The sequence below is a fragment of the Lissotriton helveticus genome, chromosome 7 (genome assembly GCF_964261635.1).
Source record: "Lissotriton helveticus chromosome 7, aLisHel1.1, whole genome shotgun sequence".
Classification (NCBI taxonomy): Eukaryota; Metazoa; Chordata; class Amphibia; order Caudata; family Salamandridae; genus Lissotriton; species Lissotriton helveticus.
The window spans coordinates 1,716,140,971-1,716,164,612 of NC_136068.1; the positions used below are offsets into that span (position 1 = coordinate 1,716,140,971).

At 49.6% G+C, this 23,642-nt stretch overlaps 1 protein-coding gene across 3 annotated transcripts in view; it reads right to left on the minus strand.

The window, feature by feature from the left end:
* KMT2B (lysine methyltransferase 2B) overlaps nt 1-17,809 on the minus strand; it is a 1,130,837-nt gene extending 1,113,028 nt beyond the window's left edge. The window contains exon 1 of one of the 3 annotated variants that reach the window (XM_078655415.1): nt 17,675-17,809. Coding sequence is in view for 1 of the 3 variants with exons in the window: in XM_078655414.1 (XP_078511540.1) it covers nt 16,193-16,477 (285 nt within the window). In the remaining 2 variants the exon portion in view is untranslated. Of the gene's footprint in view, nt 1-16,192; nt 16,535-17,368; nt 17,454-17,674 lie in introns of those variants that run through there. The other 2 variants (XM_078655416.1, XM_078655414.1) reach the window with 2 other exon arrangements.
* Between the last annotated feature and the right edge of the window lie 5,833 nt (nt 17,810-23,642).

Below are 23,642 nucleotides of genomic sequence, written 5' to 3' on the forward strand. Positions count from 1 at the left end.
GGGGGGGGGGGGGGTACACAAAAGTAGGACAGCAGGGCAATTCTCAGGGATGGCCTCTGCGGTACTGATGTCCCTAGTCGGCTGTGATGTCAGGAGTCCGGACTGGGCTCCAAACAAGCTTTGGTAGTGGCAAAGGGGTCTGGTACCCAGGTATTGGTACAGGAAGGCCTGTGGAGGCCCTGGCACCTTTAGGCTTGGCAGAAAGATTGGCAGAAAGATTGTGCCGACCGTCTCCTGGATAGCGATTGCTCAGTGGACAGCAACTTCTTTAAACCAGACGTCGCAGTCTGTATCTGCTGGATGCAGGTGAGTAGCTCCTCTACTCCAAGGATGATGCTGGCGGCTTGGCAAAGTGCTGGTAACACTCCGCGGGGCTTGTGAATGTTGCACAGCTGCAGGACAAGTCGGTCTTTGTAACTGTTGAGTCGTTGTGTTGCAGGTAGGGTTTAGTGCAAAAAGTCCACAGCAGACTTCAGTTCTTGCAGGGATGAGCTCTTCGGTGTCTTCTTTTTAGTCCATGCAATCTGAGTACCGGGTGTCAGGGGCCATCTAAATACTAAATGTTGGGGTGGTAAGGGGGAAATAAAGGTAGTAGCCAATGGGCTACTTACCCCTGCAATCACTACACTACCTAGATGACCACTTCCAGTGGGAAGTGGGCATCACTCGGTCACAGAGTTCCTAATTTCTCCACACACAAGATAGTACAATTCTTAATTTTGCGTTCACTTCAGGTAGCACACTCTAGGGGCGTGACTAGCCTGTTTAACACACCTCCTGCCTATCCTGCAGCTAATGGACCTCAGGGGGGTGGCATCCTACGGGGTCTGGGAGAAGCCAGGCTTGGATATCAAAGGCAGCAGTGGGCTTTGAAGCTTCTGGCCTTTACATGCCGATTCACTAGCTTTCCTTCTGGGGGAGGTATAACATCTGCTGCCAGGGAAAGCATTGATTCTGACATCTAAGAGCAAGGCTCTCACCTCCTAAGGGGTCAAAAACTCTCCTGTGGTGGCAGGCTGGCCAGGACCAGTTAGCCAGCACACTAGAGGACTGGTAGGGTTCAGAGGGTACCTTTAAGGTACTCTCTAGGTGCAAGTACTAATAAATCCATCACTGGAATCAGTGAGAGTTTATTAATACAAGTATTTGATACATAAACACCATTATGTACCTGGGTAACTCTTTTTGACCAGTGCCCAGAACATACCTTAAGATGGCACCCCTGGTCACTTCCAATATCTAGTAATAGAACTAGACATCACAGGGGTATATCTGCTCATGAAGACATGTCCTCACATAAAATATGGGGCTCAAAGGCCCGATGTTAGAGTGACTTGCGTCTATTAAATGTAGTGACTTTGGCACGGCACACAGGAGTGTGCCTGGTCAGGTTTTCACATCATGGTTTGCACCATGTAACAAAGCCTGCTCTGGCAGTCTGCCAGAGTGTGGTGGTGGGTCCCTTAGAGTGGAACAATCCATGCTGCAGCCCTTAGGGACCCTCTTAAGTACCCAGGTCCTAGATACCAAGGGTACCCTTCAATAGGGACTTAAAGGGGTGCTAAAGTCTTGTGCAAATTGTAAAACAATCAGACCTACCTTGTTTTAAAAGGTGGCTTTGGCACGGAGGTCTGGTTGGTAGGCCTCAGTGTGCTGACAGAGTTCAAAACCAACATCTAGTAGCTAAAAAAGTGGTCAAAAAGTGGGGGGTACTACTATAAAAACCCAGTGTCCTACAATGTTCCTGCCAATCTAAAATGGTGCCAGTAGCCACCTACGGGGCAGAGATCTGGGGTCTGGGCAAAACACTGAGTATTCAGACTGAGGAAAACCGCTTCTGTAGGAAAATTCTCGGAGCACCTATTTCCTCTTCAGAATACATCTGCCACTGCGAACTGAATTTGCACTATATATCGGATTTTATTGCCTCTAGACCGGCAATGTTTTGGCTCGCTATTTGGAAGAACAACTTGGCTGGCCTAACCCATGACATTATAAGAGACTGCCTTAATTGCGAAAAAGGGATGCTAATCCCCTGGCTTTCTGGAGTTTTTAAAAAATTGAGTAGCGTAGGCAAAGGATATCTCTTCCTTGACCCTGAGAAAATTGAGCTGAAAGATAAAAAATATTTTTAAATCTGCACTGTACGCACTTTATAGAGAAGAAAGACTGGCAAGGGAATTAACCAAACCAACAATTAAGGCCTATGTGAATAAAGATCTGTATACACAACCAATCCCATTGTATCTCACGCTGCCATGACAAACTGGGAAAGATCCTTACTCTTTCGCCTTAGGGCAGGCTCAGTCAGATTTTTATTATGCTTCCCATTAGGTTACTCAGCCCTAAAATCTGAAAATAATTTGTGCCCATGTGATATGAGTTTGCAAACTGAATTACACTTTTTCTTCTTTTGTAAATGTTATCAAAAATATTTTAAATGGTTTTTAGCACCGTATTTTAAAAAATATAGACCACTTTCTTTGAAGGAATCAAATTTGATGATGTTAACTTTGAATAATGAAGAGCTGATATTTCGCACTAGCACTTTTCTAAGGGTTATTACTCATGTTCGGAAAACAATGGAGTACCCTTAGTAAATTTCGGATTTTACAGATAATTGATTGTATTTAATAATGCTGTATTTTGTAACTATAGTAATTTGATTTGGGATTGTGTGAATTGCTTTTATGAATTTGCAAAAATTCGAATAAAGATTTTGAAATGAAAGAAATGGTTTGAGAAAACAGGATTTAACAGTAAAGGGTGCCCTCTCAGAAAAAAAAGGCATTAAAAGAAGGCCACTGGTGCATGTGGATGTGTTGCGAAGCAATGGTGGCCATCCTTGGATGTAGTTTTAGTTTGATATACCACCCTTTAATACAGTTAATGTCAAAGCAACATATAAAGGCCCACTGGTTTTAACAAACGATTCACACAATTAATTAAATTGATTGGTCAGGCTTCTTGACTTGGTCATAACTTTGCACACTAAACATCAGACCTATGGCATCAGGCATACATGTTCAATAAAAAGCAATCAGTGCTACAGTCTTTACCTTTGGCTTGTCAACTTTAACGGTCGTACTAATTACTGCATACGGTTTGCCGCAAGGCAACCCTCCAGGAAACAGCCATAAGTGTGAATATACACAAAATTACAGTAGGCAAAGTAATATTCCCCCCTCCTAAGAAGTTAAAAGATCATCTAAGTGTAAATTTTCCAGCAGTAGGGTGAACGACAACCACCAAAAACCCTTGCCTACCAGAGTAATCTGAGAAGCCAAGTAACTCAATACATGTCTAAAGGTACAGTAAAATAAAAAAATAAAACGGCCTTTTGGTTAGAACATATCATTTTCACAATAAGACAGGCCTACTGTGCATGTTAACTTTTCTTAAGAAGAACCATTCAGGCCTATAGCCTTTATCATTTACTTCACCATAATCACTTCAGGTATACTGTATTCCACTAGCAATTCCCAGATGGCAACTATCATTAACTAGGCATAAAAATAGAAATACGTGGACTAAAATTTGCACCCCTGCCTAAAACATAACAAGGACTCTCAAACTTCAAGTCTTCTAACCCTAGGATGTATTGCAGGGGGTAACTAACACAGCCACCCTTGCCTCCCATGAAGCTGAGATTGCCCGTAACAAAAATACCTGCCACAGTAAAGGAACAATCCACCCATAAAGGTCTATTTGCGTTACTAAATATGTAGAAAGCTGGCTTTTTTATGTGATGGCGTGTAGAGTCCAGGGGGCCCTCGTGAGTGGACAGGGGCTTGCTATGCAATCTCAAAGTGCTCTATTAAGGGGTAGAGTGGTCAAGTAACCTCGGGCTTAACACAGAGCAGAGCATTTGCAAATATACAAAACGATCATATAACTGACATGACTCAAGGAGATCCATACAAATTTATAAAAATAGCAAGTATCTTTATAGATGTTTAGGCAGAAAAAAAAATTCGCTCAGGTAAGTAGATTTTTAAATATCAAATATTTTCACTTCAAAAAGTGGATACAGTGCAATTTCTGAGTTCTGGAATGTTATCCTATCGAAGGTAGAACAAGTTCTGCAAACCGGTATTGTACAGTGACGGACAAGACCAAACTCAAGGAGTTAAAAGGTGAGTGGTGGGCAAGGTCCAGGGCAGCACCTGTAGTACACCATCAACTACACAAGGGCGGACTGGTGCAAAACAGCATCAGGAGCCCAATAGGTTTCAATGCAGATCGGTCAATGGGAACGGAGTCTGCAGGCTCTGTCTGGAAGGCCAGTTGAGGCAAAACAGGAGTGTTGGACAGGCCACATGAAGGGCCGCTCTCCCCCGGCCCAACCAGGCCCGAACCAGCCACGCAAGTACCACACACCACCATTGCACGTCCACCGTCCCCGCAGGGACCCCTACACTCGAACCTGTTGACCGCGTAGGCCGACCCACTACCGGCCTGCGCGCCCATCCTGGGCGCCATCTTGGACACTCCACCACGAGGCCGCCTGGCCCCCGATCGACCTCAACCCTGGGCCTGGCCAGGCCTCAGACATTCCGGCACCAACATCCACCCAGGAGGTGAGCGGGCTACTTGGTCAGTCAATGGGAGCAGGAGGTGTCGATGGCTCTCCCCCGCCAAGTGCCGCTCGCCCATCGCCTCCCCGGGCGCTGGCTCCACCCCCCTGCTGGGTGTCTGAACCCCCTCATCCCGGACCTCCCGACCTCCAAGTGCGAGGGTCCGGACATCAAAGCACACCAGCCCTATAACTGGGGCAGCTCCAGAGCAGGAGGGCAGTTGTATCTTGGAGTCGAGAGACGCAAAGAAGAACTCATCCTTGACGGACTACTGGCGCTGCCGTAGCTCTGCCTTGTGCACCCTCGTCTTGCCTGCTGGCGCTGCCGCGGCTTTGGGAACCACCCTATCCTTCATCATCGTCGGGACCTGCTGGCGTGGCCGCGGACCGTTTGTAACCACCACCTTCATCGGGACCTGCTGGCTCTGCCGCGGACCGTCGTCTTCCTTCATCCATCTCGGGACCTGCTGGCTCCGCCGCGGCCCGTTCATCTACACCACCGAGCTCGAGGATTGAGAGCTATTTTCCATCTTTTGGTAACAAGACTGTCCCGCTACCCTTTTCCCAAACAGAGACCAGAAGAGGGGACCCCTGAGTCCAGACCTCCTTGTACCATTCTACCGTACGTGAAGAATTGTCTATAAAGTATCGTTGAACTTTATCATTGTGTGGTGTCCGTCTGTGGGGGGGAAGTTACTTGTCTGTACGATTTACTGGAGACGGCTCTCCCCGGAGACCTCTCCCCGTATCCTCGGCCGACCCTCCCGGTCCGTCTAACATTGGTGGCCAGCGACGGGATCCGAATCACCGCATAAACCGTACAGAGAGTAGCTCACCCCACGGCGAATCACGATGTCAACTAAAGACAGCGGATCAACGGAGAAATTCCAGATGGAGAAATTGGGCGAGTACAGCCATCGTGAACTTAAACAGTTCTGTATCGAATTAGGTATCGCTACCACCGGACTAAATACCAAAGATGACTTTAAGCAGGCCCTGGAATCTTGGGCAGAAACCGGGGCTGCCGGAACCCCCGATCAAGACATCGCAGCACAAACCCCCATGGCCCCTGAAGAACGAAGAACGGGTCTCTCGCCAGACGAGATCCAGGAACGAGAAAGAACCCGACTACACGAGCTGGAAATGGCCCGGCTCAAAATGGACGTTGAACTAAAGTTGGCCGAACAGAAAATCAACTTAGAGCACCTGCGTCTCCGAGAAGAAAGAGAGGAGAAACAGAGACAAAGGGAGCTCGAGGAAAAGAAACTGGCATATGAACATGAGCGGAAATTAGCTGAAATCGACCTACGCAAACAGAATAAAGAAACAGGGGTGCCCGAGCAACCCCACACTCCAGGGGCAACAGAGAAGAAGGTACACATCCCCAAGGATGTCGTTCGAGAATACTTCCGAGAGGACGACATCCAGCAATGGTTTAAGGCCTATGAAATCGCTATGACTGCACACCGGATCGATAGAAGCGATTGGGGGGCCGGTCTGTGGGGGAGATTCCTCAATGAGGGCCGCGACGCCCTGCTGCAACTCCCGGACCAGCAGATGACCTCCTATGACCATATGAAAGCTGCACTCCTCACCCGCTATGGCCTCACACCCGAGATGTACCGTCAGAGGTTCCGAGACTGCACCCGCATCCCAGGTACAACTTGGGTGGACTATGTCAATTACTTTAGCCGAGCCTTCGAGGGCTGGATCAAAGGAAGCAAGGTCACAACCTACGAACAACTGTTCAATCTTATGGTATGGGAGCATCTGTCGAACAATTGCTTCATTGAACTTCGCCAGCACCTCCTCGACAGCAAGTTAACGGATCCCCGGCAGCTCGCAGCCGAAGCAGACCGGTGGGAGATCACCAGAGTGAGTCGAAATGGGTCCTCCGAACAGAACCGGAACAACAATGGTCAGCACCGTCCCCGAGGAGGTGGAGGCCAAGGACGCGGAAGAAGCAACGCTCCGGTCACCCCCACTACCAGCCCCACCCCCCCGGCCAACCGGGGCAGCACCCCAGCACGACCGGGACATCGAGCCAATGTTACCTGCCATCGTTGTCAACGAGTCGGACACTATGCAAACGACCCAAACTGCCCCCAGTACCAGAGCCCAAGACCCCGCCAAGTAGCCGCTGCTGCTCTGGGGGAGGAACGGATCTCAGAGGAACAAGAAGAATATGAACAGGAACACCAAGAATGGGAGCCAGCCGCCATGGCTCTCGCCTGCCTAGGGGGGAGAGACATGGTCCCGCGGGTCCCCCTACCCGCTAATACCCAGAAGTACAGCCAATGGGTGGGCATCAATGGACGCCGGGCGGAAGCCCTTCGTGACACTGGGGCCAGTGTAACAGCCGTCCGCTGTCACCTGGTGACCCCCGAACAATACTTACCAAACATTCTCTGCCCTGTACGTTCAGCCGATAACTCAGAAAGTCTGTGTCGGATGGCCTGCGTCCCCTTCGAATGGGGAGGGGTCTCCGGCATGTTGAAGGTGACGGTCCGAGATGATGCCCCCGTAGACTGCCTCCTGGGTAATGACCTGGAAAGCTCTCCATGGGCAGCAGTCGAACGAAAAGAGCACCTGGGGATGCTGGGCGTCCCGGACTGGGCGTGCGTCACCACCCGGTCCATGACCGCCCGTGCCAACACCCGCCCAGAGGAACTCGAATGGCCGGCGCCACCGCCTCCGGTCGCCCCCGCCGAAACCACCGACCGTGACGTCCCCCCCGAACCAGCTCAACCTCCAGACCTCGCTAACCTCGACCAGTGGCCTCAAGAGGGGGGGCCCACGCAAGAGCAATTTCGCCAAGAACAAAAGACCTGTCCCTCCCTCGAGGGACTCCGCCAGCAAGCGCTAGCCCAAAGCGCAGGGGATACCTCCGGAACTCACTGGGTCTACTGGGACAATGATCTGCTGTACAGTGAGCAAAGAATCGCGGAGCTGGGGGCCAGCCGAGTCCTAGTGGTACCCCTCCGTTTTAGAGACTTTCTGCTAAACCTGGCCCACGATGTCCCCCTGGCAGGACACTTGGGTCAAGACAAAACCTATAGCCGCCTGGTGACCCACTTCTTCTGGCCCAAAATGAGGGACAATGTACACCAGCATTGCCGATCTTGCCCCACGTGCCAAGTCAGTGGGAAGAGCGGCCGCAAACTGAAAGCCCCCCTGCAACCTTTTCCCGTGGTCACCACCCCGTTCGAGAGGGTCGGAATCGATATCGTGGGGCCCCTGGACCCGCGCACAAAACAAGGCCATCGATTCATCCTGGTGCTAGTGGACCACGCCACCCGCTACCCGGAGGCTGTTCCCCTGCGGACTGTGACAGCCCCGGTAGTCGGCCGGGCTCTGATGGGGATCTTCTCCCGGGTGGGCTTCCCCCGGGAGGTCGTCAGTGACAGAGGCACGAACTTTATTTCGAAATATATGAAATCTCTCTGGCAACAGTGCGGGGTTACCTACCGGTTCACGACCCCCTATCACCCTCAAGGAAACGGACTCGTTGAGCGGTTTAACCGCACGCTAAAAGGGATGATCGGGGGGTTGGAAGAGCCCCTCCGTCGCCAGTGGGATGTACTGTTGCCGTGCCTTCTCTTCGCATATCGAGAGGTTCCCCAGAAGTCCCTGGGCTTCAGCCCATTTGAACTGCTATATGGACACCCCGTGCGCGGGCCGCTCAGCCTAGTTAAGGAAGGCTGGGAGATGCCCCCTCTAAAGAACCCACCAGATGTTTTCCGCTACCTCCTAACACTCCGCAACCAGACCCGGCGATTCCGAGAACTAGCAAAAGCCAACCTAGAGGCCAGTCAGGAGGACATGAAAAGGTGGTATGACCGGAATGCCTCCTCCATCGAATTTGAACCTGGGCAACAGGTATGGGTGATGTCCCCCACTGAACCCTGCGCCCTACAAGACAAGTGGACAGGGCCCTTCAAAGTGGTCGAGCGCAAGGGTCCGGCTACCTATCTCATCGACTTGGAATCTTCCCGGAACCCCCTCCGGGTCCTCCACGCTAACAGACTGAAACCGCACTTTGTACGGACAGAACTCAGCCTCCTGATGGCCACAGACAATGGGGCTGAAGAGGACTCCGAGCCCCTCCCGGACCTCCTACGAACGCGGGAGAAAGACGGTTCCGTAGATGGGGTCCGACTCTCAGAGGCCCTCACCCGAGAGCAACACCAGGAGTGCCAAGTTCTCCTGTCACAATTCGCCAGCCTGTTCTCCCTCACCCCAGGTGTCACTTCCTGGTGTACGCACGATGTGGACACGGGGGACAGCCCCCCTATCCGCCACCGGGCCTACCGCGTGCCAGATCGGGTACGGGCCTGCATCCAGGAGGAAGTAGCCAAAATGCTCACGCTCGGGGTCATCGAGCCCTCAGACAGCCCCTGGGCCAGCCCGGTAGTACTGGTCCCCAAAGCAGCTGCCCCCGGCACCACACCAGAACTCCGGTTCTGCGTCGACTACCGGGGCTTGAATGCGGTCACCAGGACAGACGCACATCCCATCCCCCGGGCAGATGAACTAATCGACCGCATGGGAGCTGCCCGCTACCTCAGTATCTTCGACCTGACGGCGGGCTACTGGCAAATCGGCCTCACACCCCGGGCACAAGAACGTTCTGCCTTTTCCACGCCCGATGGCCATTACCATTTCACAGTCATGCCCTTCGGCATGAAGAATGCCCCAGCAACGTTCCAACGGCTCGTCAATCAGGTCCTGGCGGGGCTCGAAGGATTCAGCGCCGCCTACTTAGACGACATCGCTGTATACAGCAACCAGTGGTCCGAGCACCTCCACCACCTCCGAGCAGTACTGCACGCCCTTCAGCAAGCTGGCCTCACGATCAAGGCCAGCAAATGTCAAATTGGGCGAGGGTCTGTAACCTACCTCGGGCACCAGGTGGGAAGCGGCCTGGTGGCCCCTCTGCAGCTAAAAATTGCCGCCATCCAGTCCTGGCAGCCCCCCACTACCCAGACCGAGGTACGAGCCTTCCTGGGCCTCACGGGCTATTACCGAAGGTTCGTGAAAGACTATGGTACTATCGTGAGGCCCCTCACAGAGCTCACGTCAAAAAATCAGCCCCAGAAAGTCAACTGGACCCCAGAGTGTCAAGCTGCATTTGAACAATTGAAAGCCGCCATGTGCTCCGCCCCTGTGCTCCAGGCCCCCGACTACAGCCGGGAGTTCATCGTCCAGACGGATGCCTCCGACCATGGCATTGGGGCAGTCCTGTCCCAAGTGAACACCGAAGGCCATGCCCAGCCGGTGGCCTTCATCAGCCGGCGACTCCTACCACGGGAGCAACGCTGGAGCACCATAGAGAGGGAGGCCTTCGCGGTGGTATGGGCCCTCAAGAAGCTCCGGCCCTACCTTTTTGGCACACCCTTTCGGGTACAGACCGACCACCGACCCCTGCAGTGGCTGATGCAGATGCGGGGGGAAAACCCGAAGTTGCTACGCTGGTCCATCTCCCTACAAGGGATGGACTTCACAGTTGAACATCGGCCTGGGCCCGATCACGCCAACGCAGATGGCCTGTCCCGGTTCTTCCGCCTCGACGAGAAGAGTCCCCAAGAGAATGGGTAACTCTCCCCGCCTTCAGCTGGGGGGGACGCATGTTGGACAGGCCACATGAAGGGCCGCTCTCCCCCGGCCCAACCAGGCCCGAACCAGCCACGCAAGTACCACACACCACCATTGCACGTCCACCGTCCCCGCAGGGACCCCTACACTCGAACCTGTTGACCGCGTAGGCCGACCCACTACCGGCCTGCGCGCCCATCCTGGGCGCCATCTTGGACACTCCACCACGAGGCCGCCTGGCCCCCGATCGACCTCAACCCTGGGCCTGGCCAGGCCTCAGACATTCCGGCACCAACATCCACCCAGGAGGTGAGCGGGCTACTTGGTCAGTCAATGGGAGCAGGAGGTGTCGATGGCTCTCCCCCGCCAAGTGCCGCTCGCCCATCGCCTCCCCGGGCGCTGGCTCCACCCCCCTGCTGGGTGTCTGAACCCCCTCATCCCGGACCTCCCGACCTCCAAGTGCGAGGGTCCGGACATCAAAGCACACCAGCCCTATAACTGGGGCAGCTCCAGAGCAGGAGGGCAGTTGTATCTTGGAGTCGAGAGACGCAAAGAAGAACTCATCCTTGACGGACTACTGGCGCTGCCGTAGCTCTGCCTTGTGCACCCTCGTCTTGCCTGCTGGCGCTGCCGCGGCTTTGGGAACCACCCTATCCTTCATCATCGTCGGGACCTGCTGGCGTGGCCGCGGACCGTTTGTAACCACCACCTTCATCGGGACCTGCTGGCTCTGCCGCGGACCGTCGTCTTCCTTCATCCATCTCGGGACCTGCTGGCTCCGCCGCGGCCCGTTCATCTACACCACCGAGCTCGAGGATTGAGAGCTATTTTCCATCTTTTGGTAACAAGACTGTCCCGCTACCCTTTTCCCAAACAGAGACCAGAATAGAGGGGACCCCTGAGTCCAGACCTCCTTGTACCATTCTACCGTACGTGAAGAATTGTCTATAAAGTATCGTTGAACTTTATCATTGTGTGGTGTCCGTCTGTGGGGGGGAAGTTACTTGTCTGTACGATTTACTGGAGACGGCTCTCCCCGGAGACCTCTCCCCGTATCCTCGGCCGACCCTCCCGGTCCGTCTAACAAGGAGGATGCAAAGCTTGTGATGCTTGGGGACACCAGAGCTCCTCTTCTCTACCCCTGGGGGCGAGTGATGCAGAGGTGTCTTTAGGTGTTGGAATTTCTTACCTGGAGCAGTCACGGTGAGGATGGCTGCGTGCAGAGGCTGCATGCTAAGTCCGGGAGTCCAGGAGGGGTGAACCCACAATGGACTCTAGCTCTGGAGGACCTTGTTGACACTGGTGGCCCACTTCAACTCTGGCCAGAGGCAACGGGTGCAGTGGTGGCTTCAGGTGTCAGGTTTGGCGGATCCAGAGGCCTCAGACTTTTCTTTTGGAGTTTTTTGCAGTATGCAGGTAACAGTTTTGCTATTCTTCTGGAGGTTTTAGTCTTTATCAAAGGTAGGCAGTCCTCCCTGGTTTCAGGGGTCAACAGAAGTTCAAAAAACTTACTCCTGAAACCTCGTAGATTCCGGAAAGAGAAAACATACAAGCGCTCCTTCTCTGGAATGGCACCCAGGATCTGGAATGCGCTCCCGCCTGAAACCAGGCTGATCTCCTCCGCTGCACTCTTCAAGAAAGAGGTGAAAACCATCCTTCTGGCCAAGATCTCCTGAACACTATTGGTGCAGTATCGGAGACTCTGCATTGCTTTGTATCACTGCTCACCTGTCCTCTGGCACTATACTTCTAACTTGATGTTGTCACTACCAATATATGATACACGTTGGTTTACTGATTCACTCTCCCGATATGCCCACTCAGTGTTCTCTCTACACTAAGGCTTTGGCTTAAGCCATCCACACACCCAAGGTGCACCTGAACACCTCTGTGTTGAGATCAATGACTTGTACCGTCTTATATTACTTGTTTACCTGAGTGTATATTGATATGCTTTATTTATGTTACTATTATCCTACCATGTTAGTGACTACTATACTGCTCCCATTATCTCTGTTCACTCCTATTGCCCCTACCCTGTCTTTGTGAAGCGCTCTGATATCTGTAAGGATCTTGTTCGCGCTATATAAAACTTTGAATAAATAAATAAACAGCTGCAGGACGAGTAGACTCTGGCGCAGTTGGACGAGAGAATCAGACAGGCCGGCAGGGTTGATACTAGGTCAGCCGTTTCTGCCCTGCTTTTGCACCTTTTAGGTGTCCTCATCTTAGGTGGACTGAAACTGTTTCTCTTGTGCCAGGGGCTCTCCTAAATACTGAATTTAGAGGCATTAGGGGAGTGCAGGGCAGTAGCCAATGGGCTACTGAACCTTGGGGTCATTATGCCCCTCAAATGACCACTTCCTATTGGTAGTGGGACATAACCCTGTCCCAGAATTCCTGAGTATGCCATCACAAAGGTGGCTACTTCTGAAAAATAGTGTCCACTTCCCAGTAGCCCACCTTAGGAGTGGTATTAGCCTGGATGTGCCATGCATACCTTACTAGCAAATTTTCCAACCCATCCTAGTGCCAAGGGGGTTCTGGACAATGGGGATGGCTTCCTCTCCTGTGAGGGGAAGCCAGATTTCACATTTCAATGGCAGCAGCCCTTTCAGGCTTGCCACCCAAGGACGGCCAATCAGCAGGTCATCCAGTGGGAGGGGTAGTTACACCTTTTTCCCCAGACAGGCTTTTGTTCCAAGTCTCATGGGTGCACAGAGCTCTCACCCTGGGAGGTCAGAACAGCGTCTCGGGTGGTAGGCTGAAGGAAACCAGTCAGCAAGGACAGAGGCTGGTAGGTTTTCAGGGGGTACCTCCAAGAATCACTTCGGGAGAATGTATTGGTAAATCCAACTCTGGCATCAGTGTGGGTTTATCAATACAACAGGTTTAATACCAAACAACCCTACTTTCAGTGAAGCAATCATGTAGCTGAGGGATCTCTTTTTCAACAGTGTCCTACACACATCTTAAGATTTTTTTCCCTGGTCACTTGTACTGGCCAGTAATAGACTGACCAGCACAGGGTATATCTGCTCATGCAGGTATGCCCTCACATGTACTATTCAGCACCCTGCACTAGGGCTGTTAGGCCTGCTATTGGGGTGTCTTACAAAAATTGCCTGCAGTGGTAAGGGACGTGCCACACAGGATGTGTGACATGTGTTTTCACTTTTGTCTGCACCAAGACATGCAGCCAGCAATGTCAGTCTTGCATGTGCTTACTGAGAAGTCCCTTAGGATGCCACAATTTGTGTTGCAGCCCATAGGGGCCCTCTTTAGTACCTCAGGGCCTAGGTGCCATTTACTTGGGAATTACAGAGGGTGCTAAAAGTTTTGCCAATGTGGGGAACAATTGTACGGTTATGGGAAAGAGTTCTGGTATTGGGGGCCCTTGTTAGCAAAAAGTGCTGATAAAGCGGCGATTATGCCCTTGATAATATGCCCCTTTGTTCGCACAACTTGTCTGAGTGGTCCTGTCAGTAAAGTATTTCTTTACTTTATAGTGCCCCAGCAGTAAATTGGCTTTACTTAATCCAGATGAGTAACATGGGCCAGGACGTTTCTTAAGAGAAAGGTCAAAGAAAAGAAATGCAAGGGTGCCAAGCCACTAGTCTAGCTCGGAGGAAACTGAACTCTGGATGGGTAAATCTAAATAAACCAGTCAAGAGATACACTAATCTCGACAAGGAGGAGTAAATTTATTGCAGGAATCAAAATATGATTTTTTTTTTAAATCACTAATAGTACCCAAATACACATACAATCTCACTTCTCAAGTAGGGAAATGAGCTCAACCAGGTTAAGTAAAGTGTGTTGTTATGGGGCAAGTTTAAGATGTGGAGACCGAGGATATCTCTGCGCCTGCCAAAGCATACTAATCACTCACTGATTTTACATTTGGTCCGCACAAACTTAAACCAAGGGTACTCGCAAACATTTTTCCAAGGGACAAAATGTTGGTCTGTGATAAGACTGTGTGCAGCACTGAAGTCAGTAGGGTGAGAAGGTAGGTTTAGGGGATGCAAAGCATGTAAATCTAGTGACGGATTTGCACAATGTGAAACTAGAAAATCTCAGCTTCCCCACCTGATCAGCGAAGAGGTGTGGCGCAGCGGCCAGGGTGCCTAACTCTGGCCCATGGGGTTCACGGTTCGATCCCTGGCACCGGCTGCAGGTTAGCCCAGCACCATGTGACTCTGGGCAATAGCTCGCTTAAACTTCCAGCCGGCCCCCAGCGCAGGACACCTCTACGGAGGTAGCTGTGTGCTTTACAAATGCTGGTATTTCATTATTTTGCAAACTGTGTGACCCTAGGCAATTGTTACATTTCATTTTCCTTCCTTTTACTTAGTTATCGCATATAAGAAGACCTCCAAATACAATACTTCAGGTTTGGCGCTGTACAAAACCTTCTGTGTTTGATTTAATAAACTAAATGGTGTTGCTGCATAATAGCAACCCAAGCTGCTCGAAGGATGAACATAACTGACTTGCCTCTTAGTTCACTATTGGCACGTTGGTCAGGGTGGGTGGAAGAAGCATGAATATTTCTATATTCATGTTTAAAAACCATCACTTTTCAAAAATACTTCTCAAAGCACTACTGTAACCTGATGTACTGTAACGGTTCTAAAGGTTAATGAAATACACATTTTGAATTTACTTTATCATATCTTGAACGTTTGCTGCAAGATTCAATTGTTCAGCATTCCGACAATCATCTGTTACTTCATCCCCTCCCAAGAGTAAGTTACAACACAGCTCACAAATCACCAGGCCTGTCCTGAAGGGGTCTATATACTAAAACATGATGTCACCGACAGTATATGCAGAAAAATAAATGTTGCTAGTAGCTTTATGTAAATAGTCTTATTTTAGTTGAGCGCCAAAGATGCCACAGTAGTGCCAGTTGTACCTTTTACTAGACCGATAACATAACATGGGCCAGCATATGTTGTCAACTACAGTTTATAGTGAACTACTTGAGTGCAGATCCTATGAGTCTATCAGTTAATCCTTTATTCAAGATGTGGAGCTCAAGCGAGGTCCGCATGAAAATAGCAGCTTTACAACGATCTGATACAAATGTATGCGTCAACTATGGATGTGGGACTAGACGGTGTGTAAACAGAAGTATGTAGCAGATGTGCTCATACATTTGGAATGTCCGCCTTGTTCTAAAGCGTGTGGTTTTATATTAAGCCCGTAAGTTTTAATAAGCGAAATTCGCATGTTTTCAAGCGCGCCCGTATCGACTGTCAATGGGAAGAGAATGTGTAGTTGGTCCCTGAACATCTCGCGCCTATGGGTAGCTGCATGTTATCTGTGCAGTGTATCTTTCACTGATGTTTGTATCTGTGGAGTCCCTGAGACACTACAGTCTGAGACTTTGTATGTTGTGCGTAAGATAGCCAAGAAGGGCAGATATATTAAAATAGTGTGCTGGTGGGTGCCATCAATGTTGGTTTATTACGGTCGTCTATAAATAAAACCTCTTTTTATCCGTGTGGTCCATCCTTAGGTGCAGCATTCTAAGACCCGTGAACATGGAGCTCGTCAGTGTGCGTTTCTGCATAGCGCCAGTGGGTGCCTTCTAAAGCAAAGATATGCTTGGGGTGTATACCAATTAAGGTTGTAAAGTGGGCGTGTGAATAGTTGGGTGTATAAATGCCGCTTCCAGATATCTGCATTTTTTATCCGTAGGTTGTTAAATAGGCTTTGCTGGAGTCTCCTAGCGTCGATAGAAGTCTAGGCTAATGCATGCTTCCTATAGAGTGCCTAAGTGGTGCCTCTATAGGAGAGTGTGCTAGAACGCGCTGTCAAATGGGTTCTTAGGAGGTAAACTGATGTGTTCCTTCCGATATGCAGCATCCACAGATGCATGATATGACCTATATCTATGTGTCTCTGCAGTGCGCAGTTGTATGTGCCTGAGCTCCTTACAGATTATGTAGGTGCAGCTACCACAGGCCTAGCGCGTCAGTCAGTATATGATCTTTATGAAGCCCTTCTTACCTCCTCCTCTTCGCTGTCCCCCAGCTCCGGCACAGGCTGCTCCCCGCCCTGCGCCTCTCCCGCCGCGCCGCCCCCTGCACAGGCCCTCCGTAGGCGGCGCAGGCTCCCCGACAGGTCCAAAAGCCGCTGCAGGGTTGGGTCAGGCGCTGCACCAGCCTCCGGCGCAAAGGAGCCTGTTCGTAGCAGCCGCGTGCGCCGCCATCGCCAGCCCGGACGACCCGGGAAGCGGCCCCTGGCTGGGGCCGACGAGGACACCGAGCCCCCTCCCGCTACAGCCGCCGCCATCTTCTGAGAACTACAACAACAATCTGCCGAAGCGCTGTACAGGCCTGAGCCAGGGCCGCGAGCGGGGACTCTGGGAAGTGTAGTGCTAAGCTGCGGTGGGCACGCCCACTGCTGCGTGCGTACACTGGTGGCGATTAGTGCGCGTAGAATGCAAAGGGGCGGGGAAAACTTCCACAGACAAGCTAACAGAGCAGTATGGGAAGTGTGGTTCAGCAATTAAGACAGGATGGCCAGTCCCTTGAGCAAAGGATGGCCAGAGACGCATGGCAGAATGGGAAATGTAGTCACGGAAAGAGACAAACCCCACTTCTCCTATTCACTTTGGGAGTTGCAGTACTAATAGAGAATGGCGATTTGGCCTCAGGCACGAATAGGACTCTTGCTGTACAAACGCCTCTACATGGAGAGCAAGGCTCATGTAGAGTGAATAAATGACCCCTGGGAAAAGCAGTTTTATGAGACTAACAAATACGACCTCAAAGAATCAAATGGACTACAAGGTTGGTGACCTGTTGATGGAGGGGTAGCGTGAGGTCACAGCGCTAGGAGGGATGGGGCTTGTAGTGCGAATGACCACCAACGCTGGGCAGCCATTACAATGGTAACCACAATGTAAACACACCGGCTTTCTAGCAACCTGGCAAACGCCTAATTATTTTACTCTTCCAGACAGCTAGAACTTCACCATTTGCAAGCACACGGGGGATCTTGTTTTTTAGAGCTCTTCCCTTTTGTGAGCTTTGACTTACTCCTCCAATTCAAAGTGCTTGCCTCCTGGTCCTTCTAAGGTGTAATTTATCACAGGGTAAGCGGGGCTAAATGCAGAAAATAACATGGACCGGCATGCTGGTCGCGCACGTGAAAGAGGCGAGGAGCAGCCGGGCACCTTACCTCACACGCGGCTCTGTGTCGATCTCTGCGACCAGCAGCTGTTCCGTCAGTCAGAGGCTCCCTTCTGCAGACCCCTTATGTGTGCGAGCGAGTAGCGACCGCTCAGCGCACAGCCGGCTTTGCTCCTCCTTCCCCCCTGCACCCCATGCCCCTAGGAGTGCCGATGCCGGGACCCCGGCCTGCACCGTAAACCTTGTGATTGACGCCACAGCTTTCCAGTTTCCCTCTCTCTCATAGGGGCGCTCTGAATGAGGCAGGCAGCGCAGAAGAGAGCAAGGAAAGTAAAATAACAAAAATCCACTGTACCTGTGATACAACAGAATAAGGTACACCCACGCCAGAGCACCCCTGCTCTGCACTCGAGAGAATCCTTGAAGTTCAACCTTCCTAGTAGAAAACATGCAATTTAAGTGACACTAAGCAAACGCAGGTGTTTCTGATTTGGCTCCGAGGGGGCAAAAAAGTTTCAAATCAGCCATTTAAATCCTGTTTTTTGTACTCCAGGTGTTTCATGGAATCCCTCCCCTAGTCACTTTCCCCCCTCTTATTTATTGTAAAGATGACTGTAGGAGGAGATTATCTGATTTTCCCCAGCACCAAGCGATAATCTGCAAAACCAAAAGATCTAGTCTGTAAATAGGGTTGTCATTTTTCTTATAAAAAAATACCGACCATTTATTTAGTTTGGTAGGTGATATTTCGGGTAACATTGTCAGGATTATTTTGTAACGTTGCAATTATCCTATTGTATTCGTTATGAAACAATTTGGACAATTCGCAAATACTTTTGAACTGATTTCTTCATGTATTTGCTGTTTTAGGTTTTTGTTTCAGAAGGGAAAAATACCAGATTTCCCAGCTTCTTCCAATATTTGTAGTTGCCTGGATTTATAAATAAAGGCAAAACCTATACTCAGCCTTCCAGCGCACCATCCACCAATATCCGCCTCCTCTTTTTGCCAATACCATAAAATCCTTACACACCACTCCACTACGCACATTTCCTATTCCAGTGATCAATTCTAACACAATCATAACTCTTGTCCATCCCCTCTTACATACCACATACTGTTGTTCTCCAAAACACATTACCACCTCTGAATGAGACAGAAAGGTTTTTCGTGTCAATGGAGCACTGGGCGCACAGCCTATTATGGAGGCACTAAAGAACAATATCAGTGAAAACCTAATAACCACTCAAGGGTTGAACCAGCAAGCTGGCAAAACACAACAATATAAACACAGAAAAACCCTATGCACACAAAAAGCATTAATGTACAAGTAGGTGGTGGTGCACGCAATAGTGAACAAATAACGTTACAGAGAAACAGTCAATATTCAAAAGAGAAAAAGAAAGTGACGCAAGGTAAATCCTTGGTTCTTTAATTTCTGTATGCTTTACAACAGCCAGCCGACACGTGTTTCATCGCTTGCGCGAATCTTCTGGGCTCAAAGTGGCTGCGTATATGCCAAAGGTCGCTCTGCCGGTGATACTTCCGACCCGGCGGGGCCCTAGACCAATTCAATTGCGAATGTGGAAGTAAAGGCGTATACTGGAAGCTCTGTATGCCTCAGCATATATCCCGGGAGCTTGTTTCCTTGAGAATGAAATGGAGCGGATAACTCCATAAACATCGTATTCTCGGTATGTGAGTTAGGGCGGAGGGAAGGAAAGAGTTGTCTCCCAATCACCTCAGTTTGTCATAAATAGTGTATATGTGATAGCAGCGCTGAGGTGCAGCTCCCGGGTCACCGTGTTCCTGGTAGTGGACACATTACCACCTCTGTACTATTCAAATACCACTCAGCAGCAATACTACACATACAAATCTTTCACAAAATAACACTACATCAATATCTCCTCACTACTCCTCCAAAACAAAACGCACAAATCTCAATATATTATATATACATATATCTATATATATCTATATCAGAGCGATTTACATGAGCACCAGTTTTGTTACAGATGGACACATTCAAATTTTTTTTTAGGCACGGGTAGATTAAGTGATTTACCCAGAATCACTGGATGGTGAGCGTGGTTGCCGAGACTCAAACCTGGTTCCCCAGCTTCGAGGTCGACCGCTCTAGCCGTAAGGCTACATCCTCTCATTACACATTTATTCCCTCCTATGTAATCATGTATCTATATGTTTATTATTTTATTCCTGTTGTATAGGTAAAACAAATCTCTGGAAAGCTTTACTCTGTCCTACCATCAACCTAGACCTCTATCAATGTATCCTTTTTCTTCACTCTCTCACCTCAAACCCTTTCTTTTTTTTTTAACAGTGTATTATATAGCGCAAACTTGACCCGAAGGTCTCGGGTATCAGAGTGCTTTTCACGAGCACCAGTTGCATTACATAAGGACACATTTATTTTTGTTAGGCACAGGGAGATTAAGTGATTTGCCTAGAATCACTGGATGTTGCGCGTCATTGCCAAGACAAAAACCCGGTTCCCCCAGATTGGAGGTTGACCGCCCTTGCCGTTAGTCAAGGAAGAAAAGAAAAACCTGCCTATGGCTTTCCGGCTATTGCCTGACTTACACGAACGCTTGCCACGGAGAGGAAGGGGGAACACCCGTCGAGACTCTGTCCCCGGAGCGCCGGTGATTTATCCCCTTCTGCCCCCGGCCAGAAACTTCCTCTTCAAACACCAAAATTCTTCTGCAAGCCTGAAATCTGCCGTCATGTTGAAACCATAGAAAAGCTCGGATGCGGAGCATCCCACGCACGTTACTGGATACAAGTGATCATCTCCTCTAGCGTGATGATCCTTTGCAGAGACCTCTTTTAAATGTTGAACTGCTGTCCGAAAAATCAAGATTTTGCTACACCGTGTGCCCTCCAGTCCACTCCTGCCCTGATGAAGGTGTAACCCCGGCTGGGGTTTCACACCGAAACGCGCGTTGGCACCTTTACCATCTGAGAACCAACCGAATGATCTGGGAGAATATTCTAACTATCCCCATCGATCACTGATTAGAACTTTATTGCGGAGTGACTAGTGACTTGTGGATTTGATTGTAGCACCTACCTGGATGTGAGAAGTATGTATGCGTATGTCTGGTGATACTAGCTTGTGTTTGTATGTCTGGTAATAATAGTTTGTGGCTTTATGTGTGGGCCTTGGTGAGAACACATTGGTTTTTAAATTGACGTCATGTCATATTCTGTTCTAAGAACCATATGCACTGTCGCGTTATCTTCTTTATTATGAATTCTATGTAACTTAGCTGTTCTTATGAAATGTACAATTTGAAAAAGTACTGTTTTGATAAATAATTAAATAAATAATAAAATACACAATTTATCTTGAAATGTTTCTAAATACTGTTGTTTGAACTGCTAGTTTGGCTTGAGGCTAGTACAAATATATTTGGACCTCTTCTGAGGCCATCTTGCATGTCCATAGGCATGTTTTTCTTTTCTTTTCTTCCTTGATATGCATTTTCCCCGTCTACCTGCCTAGTATCGATGTGGGGACCCCCTTCTTTCTGAACGCCCTTGCCGTTAGGCCAACTCCTTTCTACTATTATTATCCCCAAAATAACCCTTACTAGACTTCTCCCTCCTCTACGCCTCCTGGCTCACCACAAACAACATTTTACTACTATGATTTCCCAAACAATCCAACTAAATTCTCCTTTATGTTATCTCTTCTTTGATTCATCCCAAACATAATTTTTCTACTCTTATTCTCTTTCTCCCTAATCCTTTTCTTCAGGCTCTTTCCACCATCTCTCCTTTACTCCTCCCAGACCTCAACTCACTACTATGATCTCCCAGTTAGCACTTCTAGTTTTCTTCCTTCTTCAATCCCTCCATTACACTATTCAATTCAACTAACAAACTCGCATGTCCCCCGTTTACATTAACTCGTACCTCTCTATACTAATACTATTCTCATATTTCCCTATAATAATCCACCACTAATCCTTTTGGGTTCCGGAGTAGCATGCTACTCGCCGAAAAGCGATTCGACGTCTCGTTAGGGGTAGTAAGCGCTATATAAATTCAATTACTAGGCTGATAGAAAAAACAGCCAGCTGGCAGCCCTGTCTGTAAAAGTCTGAGCTATTTAGCTTTGTTAAGGCTTGTTTGACATGTAATTAGCTAATGTCCCAGAGTAATACATTTAGACGGGCCACCCTAGAATGAGTTCTCTTTAAACCCAGTTACCAGGTGACCACAAATGTGTACACATGAATTGTGGCCCAACAGTCTTGGAAAAGGTCGTCAACAGTCAACTCGCCTCCTTCATAGAAGAAAACAACATCTTCGACTTCTCCCAATCAGGCTTCCGAAAGAATCACAGCACCGAAACCTCCCTTCTCGCCACGACAGTCAACATCTGCTCCCTCCTCGACAGAGGAGAGACTGTGGCCTTCATCCTCCTGGACCTCTCCTCTGCCTTCGACACAGTCTCACACCGCACCCTAGCAAATAGACTCCACAACGCAGGAATCCGGAACAAGGCTCTCGACTGGATTCACTCATTCCTTTGTGGCAGAACGCAGCGGGTGAGACTCCCTCCTTTCCTCTCGGGACCCACTCTGACCTCCTGCGGAGTCCCACAAGGATCCTCCATCAATCCCACCCTGTTCAACGTCTATATGGCCCGCTCGCATCCACCGTCAGATCACATGGACTCAACATATTATCGTACGCCGACGACACCCAACTCATCCTTTCAAGATGGAATGAAATTAGTCGCCAGGTGGATGAAAAACATCAGCCTACAACTCAACAAGGACAAAACGGAAGTTCTCATCATGGGCCCACACCACAACGCCTGGAACGAGACCTGGTGGCCCACCGCCTTCAGGAGCCCCCTCAACCATAGACCACACACTTAACCTCGGAATCATCCTGGACTCCGAACTCAAAATGGACCGCCAGATCAACGATATCACCTTTTCCTGTTACGAAACCCTCCGCCTCCTCCGAAAGACCTTCAACTGGATTCCCCTCGAGCATGGTAAGACCATCACCCATGCCCTCTTCAGCAGCAGACTGGACTACAGCAATACACTCTATACTGGGGTCAACAAGAGCCTCACCCGAAAACTCCAGAACACCGCCGCCAGACTAGTCCTCAACCTATCGCACCACCATCAGCCAAAACCTTCGGACACTACACTGGCGCTCTGTCGAGAAGTGAATCACCTTCAAGTTCCTCACCCACAATCACAAAGCCCTCCACAACACTGGACCCGCCTACATGAACCACCGTCTCTCGTTCCACACTCCCCAAAGATCCCCCACTCAGCCCATCTCTCTCTTGCGATAGTACCCCGTACCAAGAAGACCAGAACAGGAGGAAGCTCCTTCTCCGTCCTCACGGCCAAGTCATGGAACACCCTCATCTCCTCCTCCGACAGACACCCTCACTCTCCAAGTTCCTGATGGGCCTCAAGAGCTGTCTCTTTGAGGAAGCACCGTAACATCCTTGAGCCGCACTCCTACTCCCCCCCCCTGTGCCTTAAGACCCCTGCAAGTGAGTAGGTGCACTCTACAAAACACTGATTGATTGATTGATTGATTTTGACATTTTTAATTTACTGTTCAAACACAACCAACGGACATTTGCGAATAGTAAATTAAAAGCGAAAAAGAAAGTGCACAGGAGTGTAAAAAAAACAAAGCAAGTGACCTGGTAATACTTTTTTTTATTTTTTTCTATTGTATTTATTGATTTTTCAGTGGAATAATACATCAGCATTAAAATCTGACAGATACAGACACATTAATACAAAGTCACATATGGTAATCCTTCTATACATAAGCAGTGCATGGTATGAAGATATGTCAACCCAGTCCAGGACGTTTTCTTTTGACCGCAAACTGTTAATAAAGCTTTTGCGGCGGTGAATGTACTGTTTATAGTTACGACTCCGGAGGTGCCGATGGGGCGTGCTAGTCTACATTGTTTAATGTCCACAGCCTAGTACCCCCATGCAAACATCAACCCTTTGGTATAATGAAAAGTAGGAGGGTGAGTTGGTGACCTGGAATGTGCAAGGTATTCGCCTATGTACTCTGTACACTTATATAACTATGGCACTGGTATTTCGTCAGCCCCCCGCTCTCCTGGGCCTGCAACGATGCACATCCTGGGCGAGGTGCTAGGTCTCCTCCCCCAGGATGGGCAGGGGAAAGCTTCAAAGCCATGCCGCCTCTGTGAGCTTCTCCAGACCATTTGCTGTACCCAGCAACTGGCCCCCAACAGTCCTGACCCCCACTCTGGCGGGAAGACTGGCGGG